Source organism: Lonchura striata, chromosome 5 (assembly GCF_046129695.1).
Source record: "Lonchura striata isolate bLonStr1 chromosome 5, bLonStr1.mat, whole genome shotgun sequence".
Classification (NCBI taxonomy): Eukaryota; Metazoa; Chordata; class Aves; order Passeriformes; family Estrildidae; genus Lonchura; species Lonchura striata.
Window position 1 is genome coordinate 11814690 of NC_134607.1, and position 14083 is coordinate 11828772.

The 14083-nt window shown below is 47.3% G+C and overlaps 1 protein-coding gene across 2 annotated transcripts in view; it reads right to left on the reverse strand.

The window, feature by feature from the left end:
* LOC110472986 (sodium- and chloride-dependent GABA transporter 2) overlaps positions 1-4387 on the reverse strand; it is a 31167-nt gene extending 26780 nt beyond the window's left edge. The window contains exons 1-2 of one of the 2 annotated variants that reach the window (XM_077783284.1): positions 4300-4387; positions 2695-2916 (exon numbers count right to left, since the gene is read on the reverse strand). In XM_077783284.1, coding sequence (XP_077639410.1) covers positions 2695-2911 — 217 coding nt within the window. In that variant the 5' untranslated portion in view covers positions 2912-2916; positions 4300-4387. Of the gene's footprint in view, positions 1-2694; positions 2917-3835; positions 3996-4299 lie in introns of those variants that run through there. The other variant, XM_021535196.2, reaches the window with a different exon arrangement.
* Between the last annotated feature and the right edge of the window lie 9696 nt (positions 4388-14083).

Consider the following 14083-nt stretch of genomic DNA (forward strand, 5'->3'; position numbering starts at 1 on the left):
CAGGATTAATTTGGAGACCTCAGCTACAGGTGGACACGCTGTGTAGGATTTTCCCAGTTGCTGGGAAGGGTTGCCCAGGTCCTCACTACGGGACAGGGCTCCCCAGTGACTGTGGACTCTGGATGATGGTACAAGTATTTAGGTAATTGCTGATGTATCTTTCCCAATCCCTATCCTTTAATTTAGTAATGATTAGGTGCGTTACCTTGCTTCCTTTTGCTTGTTGCTAAAGCCGAGTGTGTAGTTTTATTGAATGTATAATTTTACTTTTGTGTCACCTTTATATTCATAGTTGAATAAGGCTATTCTTTCTATAGGTGTCTGTGTTCTTTAAATTGCCCCCATCAATTGGCAGAGCAGGGGACACAGCCAGAAATTACTCTATAACCATCCCCAGTGCCCTCCCCATCTCATTTTCAGCAGTGAGGGGCCTTGGGACTGGCACGTGTGGGGAGCTGGGGAGGGGGTGCAGTGCTGGCAGCCACACCACCAGACAGGCTTCCCTGGTATTTCCCAATCAGTGGGGCCAGCCTGCCCAGGGAGGGCCTGGCCCTGCCACTGCAGGCAAAAGCAAGAGCAAACACGCACACAAAGAACACTTTTTTTACTCTTCTTTGTTGCTTTTCTCTACTATGTAGGGCTTTGGTTTCATATATTGAGCATTAAATATGTAAGGGACTACTCTTCCTTTGTTATGTGAAAATATCCCTAAAGAAAGGGAGAGTGACTGGCTCTTTAAATAACTCAGATTTTGCAGATACTGTTTCTTGAAGAGGCTCATATTTAGGCAAAGCAGGAGCTGTGAGCAGTTATCACCACTGTCTGCACACAGTTCAGAAGGGAAATGGAATTATCCAGAAGGGAAGAACTACCTCAGATTGATGGGAGTGCTGTGATTGATCTGGGCCTGGAAATTATATGAAGGCCCTGCACTTTATAGAAGAATGGGAGAAGCAAGTGCCTGGACCAGCATTTCTAAAGAAGTATAAGGCAAAACCTCTGAGAACTTTTAAAATTCAACTTGAGATGTTACAAGGGTTTTGATACAGTGCTGTCTGCAGTCGGCTGGGTTCCATGAGGCAGGAGGGAGCCTTGTGTCCTGCACTACCTCATCACACTGCTCTGCTCTAGGAGAAATCTTACAGAAACTGTTTCCTCACCATGCAAGAGTCTTATGCACCATCCTTGCTCTAACCTCATGGAAAGGGGGCCAGAAAGTCTTGCCTCTGCTGCTCACATGGGAGCTCCTCTCTCCCCAGAGCACACCCTGAGCTCTTCCCTGGCACCCAGGAGCAAGGGCTGCCTGGACAGGATTGCAGGTTCTGCTCCCATTGATGGAATAGTACCCAAGGAAATTTGCATCAGTGGGACCAGACACAGCTCAATAAGCAGCCAAGAAGCATTTCCCATAGAAAAAGAGCATGTGGGAAAAGTCTCCTTTTTTAACAGGGAAAGAGACTGCCGGATCACCTGGTAAAAAGAAATAAGCACCGAAGAAAGCACGGCGTGAAAGTAGTTAAACAGTGTTTAATCCTCTTTTATGCCACTGGGATGAAAGCAGTTTAGTGAGGCCCATGAGACCACTGCAAACTCAAGCCAGGGGATTTTAGCCCCGGGTCCTCAGTGCTCACTCCCTGCCACCTCCCAGCCAAGCACCCACCGCTTCCCCTCTCCCCTGACCCTCTGGAGGGCCCAATTAGCAACTAATCACCAGACAGAGAGAGCAGCTCCCTCTCTACATGTCTGCGAGCCAAAGTTGAGAAAAACTTGGTGTTTTCATTTTTTAAAGTTTTGTCCTTTAAAGGGCAGTCACAAAGCGTGGAAGCCCGCAGCAACCCTCCACCTGCACAGCGAGCCCATGTCTGCTGCCAAGGCGCAGTACAGCCTGGCCGAGGGGTGGATGGCTGAGCACAGCCAGGGCAGCACTGGCGTGCTCTCACACCTCAGTGCCAGTAGCAACACCCTCCTTCCCTGTCTCTGCATCAGCCACATCCACCCACACTCCCACAGCCCTTCTGTGGGGATCAGAGGCAGGGGTTCCCTCTCCCACACCTTACAGCTCTGTAGATGCCAAGGGAATACCATGTGGGGCGGGAGTGGTGTTGTATTTCTACCCCAAGGCAGGAGAAATCACTGCACTCTACCCTGTCCCTGCCACCTGCCTCCAGGACCCAGGGGCCAGCTCTCCACGGACACACACATGAGCAAGACTTGTGTTCAAGAACTCTTGGGAGTCCCCCGAGTTCCTGCTCACACAGCCTGCAAAGATGCTGGGGCCCTGTGGCCTCTCACACCACTCCCTGCTCGCCCAGCAGGACCCACCATCCAATTTGCACAGGATGCCTGGTGCTCCTCAAGGAAGCGATGCCTGAAGTAAGACACATGGCTCAGAAAGCCAAGTTCTGTCCTGGCTCTTCCAGCCTTCCCTCTGCATACAGCCACCCACTTCACCAGCAGGAGCAGGGGGAAATTCCATCCATCTCAGGGAAATGCAGCTACAGCTGTCAGAAACCCTGGGATATTGCCACTGTTATCCATGTCCCATTGGGTTCAAAACAAGCCCCTGGTCGGGGCCCAGACGACAGCACCATGTTGGCAAGTTGGCACCTCCTCTTCAGACTTATGGGCACAGCTGAGGAGCTGGGAGGGATGGTGGAGTGGTGCTGGTGACCAGGTGGCCCTGGCTGCACTTACCTCCGCCGTTCTTGTAGCAGAGGTAGGGGAAGCGCCAGACATTTCCCAAGCCGATGATCTCCCCAGCCACGGACAAGACATACTCCAGCTTGTTGTTCCATTGACCACGCTCCAGTGTCTGGTCCTTCTCCTCTTCTTCCTCCTTCTCCTTTTCCATGCCAGGGTGTGTGGGCACCATTTCACCATTGCTGACAGCACCAGGGACTCTGTAATCCATCCCACCTTCAAAAAGAGTTTCTTTCATTACATTCAGCACAAGCCATGCAAAAATGCAGAAATCTGGACCATGGGAGGCAAGAGAGGGGCAAGGACATGCACACACACATCTCAAATTGTCCTTCCCTTTCTCCTCATACAGATTCCTGCTGGTGCTAAGAGTACACATGCATTTTCACTAATGAGTCCAAAACTAGTCCTTGTAAGCCAGTAATAGTTTCATTATTTTAAATTGCCACATCTCAAAACAGTCCTGTTTGTAGCCCATCCTCTAAGCCCAGTGTAACAAAGAAGACCCAGCAGCTCAGGCTGGAGCTCCCACTGTGTGAGGTGTGGGAAACAGACTTAGGGCTGGAGTGGGATGACAGCAGGATCAAATACTTGACAAGATATTTTATAAGGGTTTCTCTTCTGTTGCCTTGACCTGGTTTTACAGACCATGTGATGGATACCATGAAGCACACAGAAGTCCTGGACACAGGAAGAAAACAAACTGAAATGATAGGAAAGCAAGTTTATCCTTTTGATGGCAGCAACTGTTGCTGGCAATCTTCAAGACTACATGAAAAGGTGATTTTCAGAATGGTGCTATCCTTCTAACAGTAGGATAAAGTGTGCAGAAGTCATTGGCATCTGGCATCTTGCCTTTCTCAAGGTCCACCCTTCCAAACATCTGCCCGTTTCCCGCAAAGCTTCCCACAGTACTGCTCTCAAATCCTTTGGCACCATCTCTAAATACATCTGTGCTAAGAGAAACTCAGCAGAGAGCAGGTGGGCACCACTCCACTGTCCCACCTTCCCCCAGGTACCCCCAAGAGAACACCATTTAGAAGGATCATGGAGGGTTGAGCCTGTCCCTTCCAGGCAAGATATCCCGCTGGCTGCCAAGTTCTACAGCAAAAAGGGTGAGGACTGTTGTTCTCACCAATCCCCAGTGTCAAAGCTGGGATTGCTGAGGACCTCGTGCCAAGGAGGGCACATTCTCCCCACAGTGCCAGCCTTCAAGCCTCCTCCATGCCCTGCCGAGCGTGCTCCCCCAGCCTCACGCTGACATTCATCCCTGCCCGCAACTCCCTCGCCAGGAGCTCAAGAAAAGGCACTGGCAGAAAATTACACTCTCCCCTCTCCGGGGAGAACTAAAAAAGGGCAAATCGGCGCTTTCAACCTCTCCCCTCCCCCTGGCTCAGTCCCTCTATACAGCACCTGGGGACATGAAGAGGGCTAAGAAATACGAGCAAGCGTTTGACAGCGGCCGAAAGAAATGGCTGGGAGGACCCCGTCACACTAGAGAATTATTAAACAGGCAGAAAATGCTCCATGACCTCCCACCCTCGGCAGCCCCGGTAGGGTGAGGAACACGGGGAGCAGGGCAGAAGCGAACGGGGTTACCTTGCGGACGGCGCTGTCGGGGCGCGGGCGAAGGGAGAGGCGAAGGCAGGACCGAAAGGTGCTGGCTATTTAAAGTGTGGAAAGAAAAAATTCAGCGGTGGTGTAATCCTAGACTTCGCCCAACCCACATTCCTTCCCCCACCCCCCAGGGCTGGACAAAAACCTACACATGACTGATTTCATGGCCAGTGCAGAGGGGCTCGTTCCCCCCGCCGGTGAGAGGGGCTCCCGCCGGGCTCTGTCCCGGGCCGGCACCGCTTGGCTCCCACTCTCCGCCGCCTCTGCCCGGCTCTGTCCCTTCACAAAGGGGACACCACCGCTGCCAGGTGCCTCCGCAGCGCTGCCTGAGGGAGCCGAAGCCCCGAGACCTGCTGGGAAGAGGTAAGAGTCGAAACACGAATTCCCAGTGAATTCCCTCCCGCTGCTGCTTCTTAGCGGGGAGGTCATGGGCATAGGGCAAGGTCCTGCATCGCAGCCTGACCCAAAATTTCCAGGACTGTGCTGTGGCCAGGAGCAGTGGCAGGCAACAAAGCTGGAAATAAACTCAGCTAAGCGCTCTGCTGCCTCTTACTAAGGGCCCAAAACAGCCCCATTCAGAAATCTGGCAGGTTGCAAACACTCTTCCCTCACACACAGGGATCTTTGCCACTGGACTTTTCCAGAAGCATCCCAGGACACCACTCTGGAAGCTGCAATGGGAACAGACAATCAAGCAGTAGATTAATAATTTCATAGCAAGGAGACAACAAGCCCCAGTTATGCACACCCAGCACTGGTCTGTGAAATGAGCTGTTCTTGCTCCACAAGGAGGTCTTGGGATTACAGCAGGTAATGATGACATTAAGCTCCATGCTTAGAGGCCGTAAAAGACGCAAACAGAACAGTATATTATTCATGGTGGATATGTTACACCTGTGATGGTCCAAGGATGTATATGAGGCAAGGTTTTAAAATATTTTTATTACAGCTGTTGGTAAATATCAGAGGCAAGAGAGAACAGGGAAGAAAATAACGCTTTTGGGGTCAGTGTCCTTGTATGAGGTGTGTAGAGAGGCAGCACAATGTGTACGGGCAGTCTGAGAAGGCAGAAGGAGAACAACAAGAAAGAACCATTCATGTGGTTTCACCACATGAATCTGTAGTAAATCCACACAGCACCAGACCTCCTGCAAGAGAAACAGAAATGGAAGAAATGGAAGAGGGGCGGGGAGAGGAAAGGAATTAATTCAACCAAGGAGTGATCAAATATGCAACAACTCCTCATTTCAGGAACAGATGCCTTGATTGAAAATAGGGTGACGACAAGGTCCAGGAAAAAGGAAGACAGAAGATGAATATGTTATGCGCTACATCTCACAATGTAACAACTTCTGTCATTTGATGAAAAATTCAGATTTAAAATAAATTTAAGTACTTTTTCCTCCCATTGAGCATAATTAATTAAACATGGTACCTGTGGCCATTACCACAGAATATTGTTTGGAAAGGAAACAGGCAAATCCACACAGAGCTGCTCCTCTTCTGCAGCAATTAAACACAGTGGTCCAAATAAAACATCTCCATTCCTCATATCAGTGATTCTTGAAAACCAGGGAAGGTTTTCCCATAACTCCTCTTCCAGAAGAGAAATTATGCAATATAGTGAGAAACATCCCATTTTGTGCAGAAACCATCTCACAGTGAATAGTGCAGCTGTTAAATAGGGTAATAATGCAGGGATTAAAAACAACAGTAGAGATAAATAATATCTTGCATTGTGCAACAGATTGGTGTAAGAAGAGAAGAGATTGATTAAGGAAATATTTTTATAGATTTTCAAACTATATTTTCAATTTCCAGCTATTGCAGTCATCAGCACCACTGCATGAATATCCCTCAGTAAGCACAATTACTGCAGCATACAGATAGCAATAATCCTATCAACAAGATGACAAGTTAATTGGCAGGAGCTAATTATGATAGGAAAATGTGCAATCAATTACAGACTATTTGACTTGCACTCCATGTGATAAGACTGCACTGAACACAACAATAACCCAAAAACGAAAACAAATGTTCAGTGTAAATATAAGCAGTGAGTGAGGGGAGATATTAAATCAACAAGTGCAAAAGTAAGCCGGAAAATCGTGAGCAAAAAATGTTTAAAGTAAAGAATTATTTTACACATATTCTGGAGTGGACTAAGAAAAAGTCAATATGGTTCTGGGAGATATTATTTGAAAGATTGATTTTTTTTTAACTTTTTTTTTAACAGAAAATAGAGAAAAAACCAACAATGCCACAAAGGATCAGTTAAGACTACAGAAAATAAAATATACTTTCAATACATATCTTTGAAATGGTAGAAGGCAAAGAAATTGAGAGGGACTTTAACTGACCCATTAAAGGCAATGCAAAATTTAAAGGGAAAAATGCTAAAGATAAAATCTCAATGTCTAAGATTTTGAGTGTAATTGTATCAAAGGCAAGGGGAAGAATAGGGACAGTTAGAAACAAAGCTTTACCAAACAGGTTTGCAAGAAACAAATAAGAGAAATGGAAAGTGTGGCTCTTTTAAAAATTATTAAAAAGGAACAAACCTAGGTAATATGTATGCTGTAGGAACAGGAAAACAACTTCAGTAACAGGAAAACAACTTCATCTAGACATCTTCCAAGATACCACCATTGAAAATTATTTGGATAGATACACACACATATATGAATAAGGAGAACACTAGGTAAGAGCTTTTGAAGCAGTGTGTGCCACCTGGAATCATGGAAGCTGAACCTCCCTGGGCAGCTGCAGAACACCTTCCAGTGCCACAAGTGTTGGCAAGCGGCAGCCTCTGTCCCACAAGCATCACTCTCATGCCAACCCCCAGGATGGCACAAGGTGGCACTTTGTGGGTGGCCTCCCCTGAGGAGGGTGTGAAATGAGGCTGCCTATTCAGAATCTCCCTCCAAGGGCTGATGATGGCATCAGCCAGAGCAGCTGCACTGCTCCCAGCCCCATCTCAGGCAGCTGCCTGCCACCCACCATTTATGGGGACAGTCCATGCTGGAGCAATGCCTCCAGAGCAGGTCATGCAGCAGCCTCCAGGTCCAGGCAGGCTGCCAAGCACTGAGCAGCTGTACCAGCTGTGCAGCTGGGGCACAGCTGGCTTAGACACTTCTCCCCAACATCCGTTTTAAATAAGAGCAAGAGCTCTGGACCAGGGAGGTCACTGTCAGAGTGCCTTATACCTCAGCCAGGAAAAGAGCTGGAAAATCCTAAAGGCCATTGATTCATGCTGCATTTTGCTCCTATCTTTCTCTTTACCTTAGAACATTTGCCAAGATTTCTGCCTTGATCCCAGTCTTCCACCAGCAGCTGTGGCTGTGCTAGCAGGGAAGTGCTTACAGCCCAAAGAAAGCAAATGTGGAACAAAAGCCTCTCTGGTCCTTTAACTTTGTCTAGGACAGATGTGCATAAGAAGTGGACCCAGCCCACCCCAGGACTGCTGACACTTCATGCTCTGGTAACAACTACAGAACCTACTACCAGGTCTGGTCTTGCTTCACTTTTATGTCGAGCTGAGCAGGGAATAAGTGTTAGATTTCTCTCCTTCAAAGCACCAAGCCACCTCCAGTCACCTGGAAAGGTAGTTCAAACCTAAAAAGAGGAGGGTTTCAAAAGGCACCTACTTAGAGGAATGAGGAGGAGAAAAGAGGAGAGGGAAATGTCTAAAGGGAGACAAGCACAACCTCTTACTGCTGTGCAAGTAGCAGCTACTTTAAAATTAATTATGGCTCAAACCACCAAAGTCTTTTCAGGTGAGTGACCTGGGCACAACTGCTGCTGCTTCACTTTCCCAACACAAAGAAACATCAGCCATATCTGGCCTTTGCTGAGCACTGAGAGCAACTGTGCCCCACACTTCCACCTCCCCCTTTGCTCCCCATCACTCAGGAGAAAATGCCTCCACATGTGTTGAGGCAATGCAATCTTGTGAGCCAGCTTCCAGGAACACAATTTGCCATTATATCATCTGGGAACCAAAGGCCAGAGCAAATACGATGAATCTCCTGCATCTGATAACCACCCTGATACTGGCCTGTTCAACCTGAAAATGTTGTTTAGCTTAAAGCAACCATGGCTGTAGTGAGCAAAATTGTCACAAATATGCACAGAAAGGGAATAATTAGAGGTTGGCACTGGCTGGCACGTTACAGGAACCTGGAGACTGCTTAGTGGAGAAAGAAGCCAAAGTAAGCACAAAAGATTGACTCCTGCTTGAGCCACTGAACTCCATCCCAGAAAGGCACACATATTTTGAAATTACAGTAGCAGAAGCAAAAGACCAGGGCCTGCAGTTCCTGCATGACAGAAGATCCTGCAGCAGGCTTTCAAACAACCTCATGCAGAGACGTCCTTCCTAGTGAATTACTGCTTCCAAATAACAGCTTAAAGAACCAGAATCCTGAGGCTGGAAGAACTCTATCCTTGCTGGATAGCTGCAGAGCAGCAGAGGCCTCACTTTTGTGCCAGGGTGTGTGCGTGAGATTCTGTGTGGACACTGTGCTCTGCACACTGGAGATAAACAGGTGACATTTCTGCATGAGCCAGAGCTCAGGGACTGCTTAGACTGTGGGTTGGCCTGCTCAGAGTGCTGGAAAACCTGCTCCTGAGGCTATCCCTGCCACAGCCCTGCTCCTCTGCAGGCAGGAGCCACGGGCAGTGCTGCCACAGTGCTTGGTGTAGATGACAGTGTGCTGATCTGCCCCTCTATGACCAGGGCAGAGCAGAGGAGGAGATCAGTTGAGACCCAAAGAAAAGTGCCCCTAGACCTGCTTTGGTTGCTGCAGGAATTCCCAGCAGCACTAGAGCTGCAGATTCCTGTCACCACTCCCTTGGCTATGCCCAGTGCCAGCAGTTTCCCCTCCAGACCAGGATGAAAGCAGAAGGTTCTCCTTGGATGTGCACTTGGCTGTCAGGAGCACCAAACCCAAGACTAAAGCAGGAAGACACAGTATTGCATGCACAATCATAAGTGCAGCAGGCAGATCTGCATCTTACCTCTGCTCTGACTCCTTGGTATTCTCTCCCCGTTAAACACTGGCCCTTTGCACACATGAGCAAGGAAAAGGGTTTTTTTGGCTCATAATTAAAAAGTATCCTAATTTCCTTATATGCAAAATAAAAGCACTGCAAAGTTATGCTCTTATAAGCACATAAGTATAGATACCTATATATATATATTTATAAAATAATAAAACACATTGTAATATAAGCAAGAGCTGAGTAGCAAGCAAAGACTCCTGAGCCTGAAGACTTCAATATTTTAGCATCTCCAACTACTTTCCCCTCAACTCCATCAAGTACCACCAGTTCTCAGGCCTCTTTTCTATTCTCACTTTACCAGCAACTGAAAAAACCCTGGCAGAGTAACTGTGGGAATAGGGCCTGAACACATTTTAGGGAGAGGACAGAAGTCACTGCCCTTCCAAAAATTTAGTCATGGGCCTTCTTATGTGAAAGTTGATAATTGCACCAAGAAATTAAAACTTACCAGTTTGAAGTTGCAGCCAAGGAAACAAGTGGAGGACATTTTCATATCAAGAACCATATATCAAAGGAAATCATAATTCCAGCAGTGGTGTTTAATTGGCCAGAAGTGAGAGGCATAGGATGAGCAGATTGATTAGGTACAGGGTGTACTGAAGGATAGAAAGGGAGCTGTATATTGGGACCACTTATGATCTTTCCTTATGCTCTGCACATCCTACTTCTTTGAGGTGAAGATGTAAGTCCAAAAGTGCCTGTCTGCAGGAAGAATGACATCAAAGCCACTGATAGGGCAGGGATTTGCATGTCCCTACATCCTTTCTGTCTGCAAGAGGCATGTTCTGGCAGGAAAAAGGAAAAGCTTTTCTCAGGAGTTAGACAGGGCTGTACTTAACTGATTCCTAAAAGAAATCCTATAATCTGTTTCTAAACAAGCAAGATTTGGGCAGTGATCTCAGAGCATCCGTTCATACTTACTTGAACACCCTAAAAAATAAATTTAAAAAAGATACTTTATAATTCACAACTGCTGGGCTGGTAGCAACTCAGAACACAAGCTTCCAACCTGGGACTTTTCAATTTACTACTACTGGGCTGGTAACTACTCAGAACACACAGCTTTCACGCAGGGAGGAATCTAATACTCAGCTAGTCATTGATTGACAGAGTGAAAGGTCTTCAGAAATTCCTCAAAAAAACTTTCTATGCAAAAGTTGACAAAGTGAAAACTTGGGCATTCAAAAAATGGTCAAAAAGGAATAAAATTTGAGTTGTTTTTCCAGCTTCCAAAAATCAGAATTACAGCAGATTTTTAAAAAATCCTTGCACTGAGGAGACGTTCTCTCTTAAAAACATGAGTCAGCTCTCATCTGAGCACAAGGAGTGAGTGAGAGCCACCAGCTCCTGGCCACCATTCAGCAGCAGTAGTAGTTTGTCTCCTTTTTTGTCTTGTTTTGCTCCCCTGGTCACCAGCAGCCCAAGGCAGTGGAGGAGAAAGCAGAGGGACCTGTGCTGCCAGGCTTCTTCTCTAAGCTGCTGAGGTCCCTGCAGACAAAGAAAAGGGGCTGCACTCCCCAGCACTCATCCACGGCCCTGGCTCTGCCTGGTGGGGCTCTGAGACATAGCATGAGCAAGACCTAGAGCCTTCACTCAGCTTCCCAGGTGGATGGAATGCTGCCTGAAGCAAGACTCAAGCCTTCACACCATGGCTGATCCCTGTCTACAAGTAATTCCTGTTCTGGTAGTCAGTTGCAACATATGGCACCAAGTCTCTTTCTGGCTTATTCATTTTTCTTCAAAGAAAGAAAATAAAAAAAAAAAAAAAGAAAAAAGTAATTTGCCAGTTTTGATAGCTTAAGGCAATCTTTTCTATTGATTAATGCCAGAGATGAAGTTCAGCTTCAAAAGAGATGCAGCTGATGGCTGCAGAAAGCTAACCCTTCCAGCCAAGAGGAGTGGCAGTGGAGCAGGGAAGCAGGGAACGGGTGTCCAGGCACGAGGGGCAGAGTTTAGCAGAGGCACACGGATTTGGTCTGGTTGTGCTGACTCACTACACCCTACACTAAAGGAGAAGGTGGCTTGAGAGCCCTTTGGAGCTCAAAAGGGCAGCTGCTGCTGCTCATGAGCTTCACTCTGCCATTTTTGACTATCAAATTCCAAGCCACGTCACCCTTTTGCTGCCATGAATTCAAGGTGATGCTCAGGGGGATGACCAGATCAAGAGGTCACATGGAGAAATACACCCAAACACAAGGTATTTCCACCATGAACATTAATTACTTCCCTTCAGCCAGAGAGGCTCATAACATCACAGCTCTTTTTGACAAGGACGCTTCATTCCTGATCCCTGCAAGCTAATGCAGAGGGTCAGGCACTGCTTGCCAACCATCTGACAAGTGCTGAGAATGTAATTTCATTAAGTCTGTCACAGCCCAAATACAGAGCTTTCATGGTGATGTGTTCAAATGGGAAAATTAACTGAAAACACGTGGAGTCAGTGGAACTTTTAGTTTTGATGTTCACCATAGCTGGGACCTAGAGGAAAAAGGAGACTGGTCTTTAATATTCTGATTTACCTTGAAAGGTTCCTACTACAAGGTTTGAGCTGCAAACCCCCTAGGGCTAGAACAGAACCTGTGGCTTCACAGAAGCAAACCAGGAAATAGCTGTTTTATTGCTGCCCAAATCTGGTCCTGGTGATGCCAATGGACAGTCAGCAGTCCCACAGCTTCTGTGGAGGGAGCCACGCAGCCCTAAGAGGGTGGGAGGTGACACCTCCCCTGTTGCAAAGGAAAAACACTTTGGGAGGAGCAAACCAAAAGTCTGCAAAGGGAGTTTGTGCTGATTTCCTTTGGCCTGACTTCCCTGAGAACAGGGGCTGCCCAAGGTGTAATGGAAAGGCCCTGGGGGACAAAAGCAAAAAGCACAAGAAGCAATCATGTTTCTCTGACATCACCAGAGTTAAAGAACAGGCATGGAATGGCTGCTGCTTAGGGCAAAGCAAAGTGAGCTCCTTTTTGCAGAAATCTCAGGTTTTGCTTGTCCAGCAGCACCCTCTGCACATTGTGTAAATGGGAGTTACATGAAGGTCATGCCCACTTTCTGCTCCAAACAGGAATCTGAGTGATCAGCTTCCTAAAATCATATTACTCAGCAGGAAAAAAAAAAAAAAAAATCTTTAAGTTATAAACACTTTTCCTGTGGCTGTGCACTCTTCCATTATTCATTTGTTCAGCTCTCTGTATTTTCTAACTGCCCTAAATCCCAGAGTCTGACAATTCCAAGACTATTTGCAGCAGAAGCCAGAGGAAACCAGTACCATGGTAGGTGGTAAGGCCCAGAAAGTGAGAAACTGGGCTGTGTTCAAACCTTACCAGTAAGATACAAACCTGGTAATGGGTTACACCCGTGGAGCCTCCCCTTCTGGCAGCAGGTGAGAGCAGTCATCTGGGGCTGCTCCTTCAGCATCAGGCAGGGTGCTGCCAATGAGTCCACTTCTCCACCAGGTGTTCTCAGCAGCCATTGTCTCTCCCAGAAATGTTTCTAGGCAAAGCTAAAGCATCTACCTCCTGTCTAAGAGACTATGGGGAAAGGAAATAATGGGATGTAGCGCCATCAATACAACGGCAACATCTAGATTAACTAAATTTCCAGACAGAAGTAAACAATGTGGTACTCATTCCACATATCCCTAAAACCTGAGCTGTGCTTCAATTCATAGAATCGAGCTGTGTGGGCTCCACTGCTGTCACAGCACAGCAGCAAGTGCCTCCTTTCCCTAGGGAGTGACAGCCAGGCCTAGTGCCTGGGGGGTGAGCTGAGCACGGGCTGCACCAACCTGCAAAGGGATGCAGCTCTTCTTCTGCTGGCCTATCACCCACCCATTCAAAGCAGTGCCAGGCTGGCCAGAGACACCAACCAGCATCCCAGGACTGTGTGCAGAGGTGGCTGCTCTCCTCAGATATAAACACCCATAGCAGCTCCCGCTGGCACTTGGCTTTAAATGCCTTTTTGGGGGGAGTGTGGGGAGTGATACACAGACGACCAAAAAACTGACCCCTGAAAAGCCACCAAATAAGACACAACACCTCACCTCAGATTAAAACTATTCACTGCAGCAGAGGTTTTGTTTCAAAGCCATTCAGAGCACAGCTCCTAACAAACGTTTTTCAGTAAATCCTTGTTACTTTCATTTCCTTTAGCTACAACTTAACACTCCCTTGTGCCAAGCCATGCCATTATCCAAAGCTCAATGCTCTCCATGTCTTGCTGGGCAGTTTCCAGCTACCTCACACATTTACCACCCTCCAAAGCCAGCGTGGCTGGAATGCCCATAAGGGCTGGATTTGTTGCACCTCCCCACTGCCTTGGTGCTCCAAGCAGAGTTCCTGTTTGGTTCAGGCAGGCTGACCCAACACATTCTTACTGACCACAGCTGGAGAGGATGTGAAGGAGTTCCCTGCTTTTCCTTTGCATCTAACTGGAGTAAGCCTCAAATGTTGCTTCCAGCAGACCACAGCACTCAACTTCTTACAGCAATTTTAACAGTTATTTCGGGAATGATGTTAAGAAACTTCTTCCACCCCTAGGAAAACATCTGAACCCTAGGAAAAATAGGAAGATCACATTGTTGATAGACTGTGATGAATCCTCTGTGCATCATGCCCATTCAATGAAGAGGAGAAAGATGATGGAACCAATCCTCCTCAACCCAACATCCATGCCCATGAGGGATAACATGACTGGTAATAGTCACCAC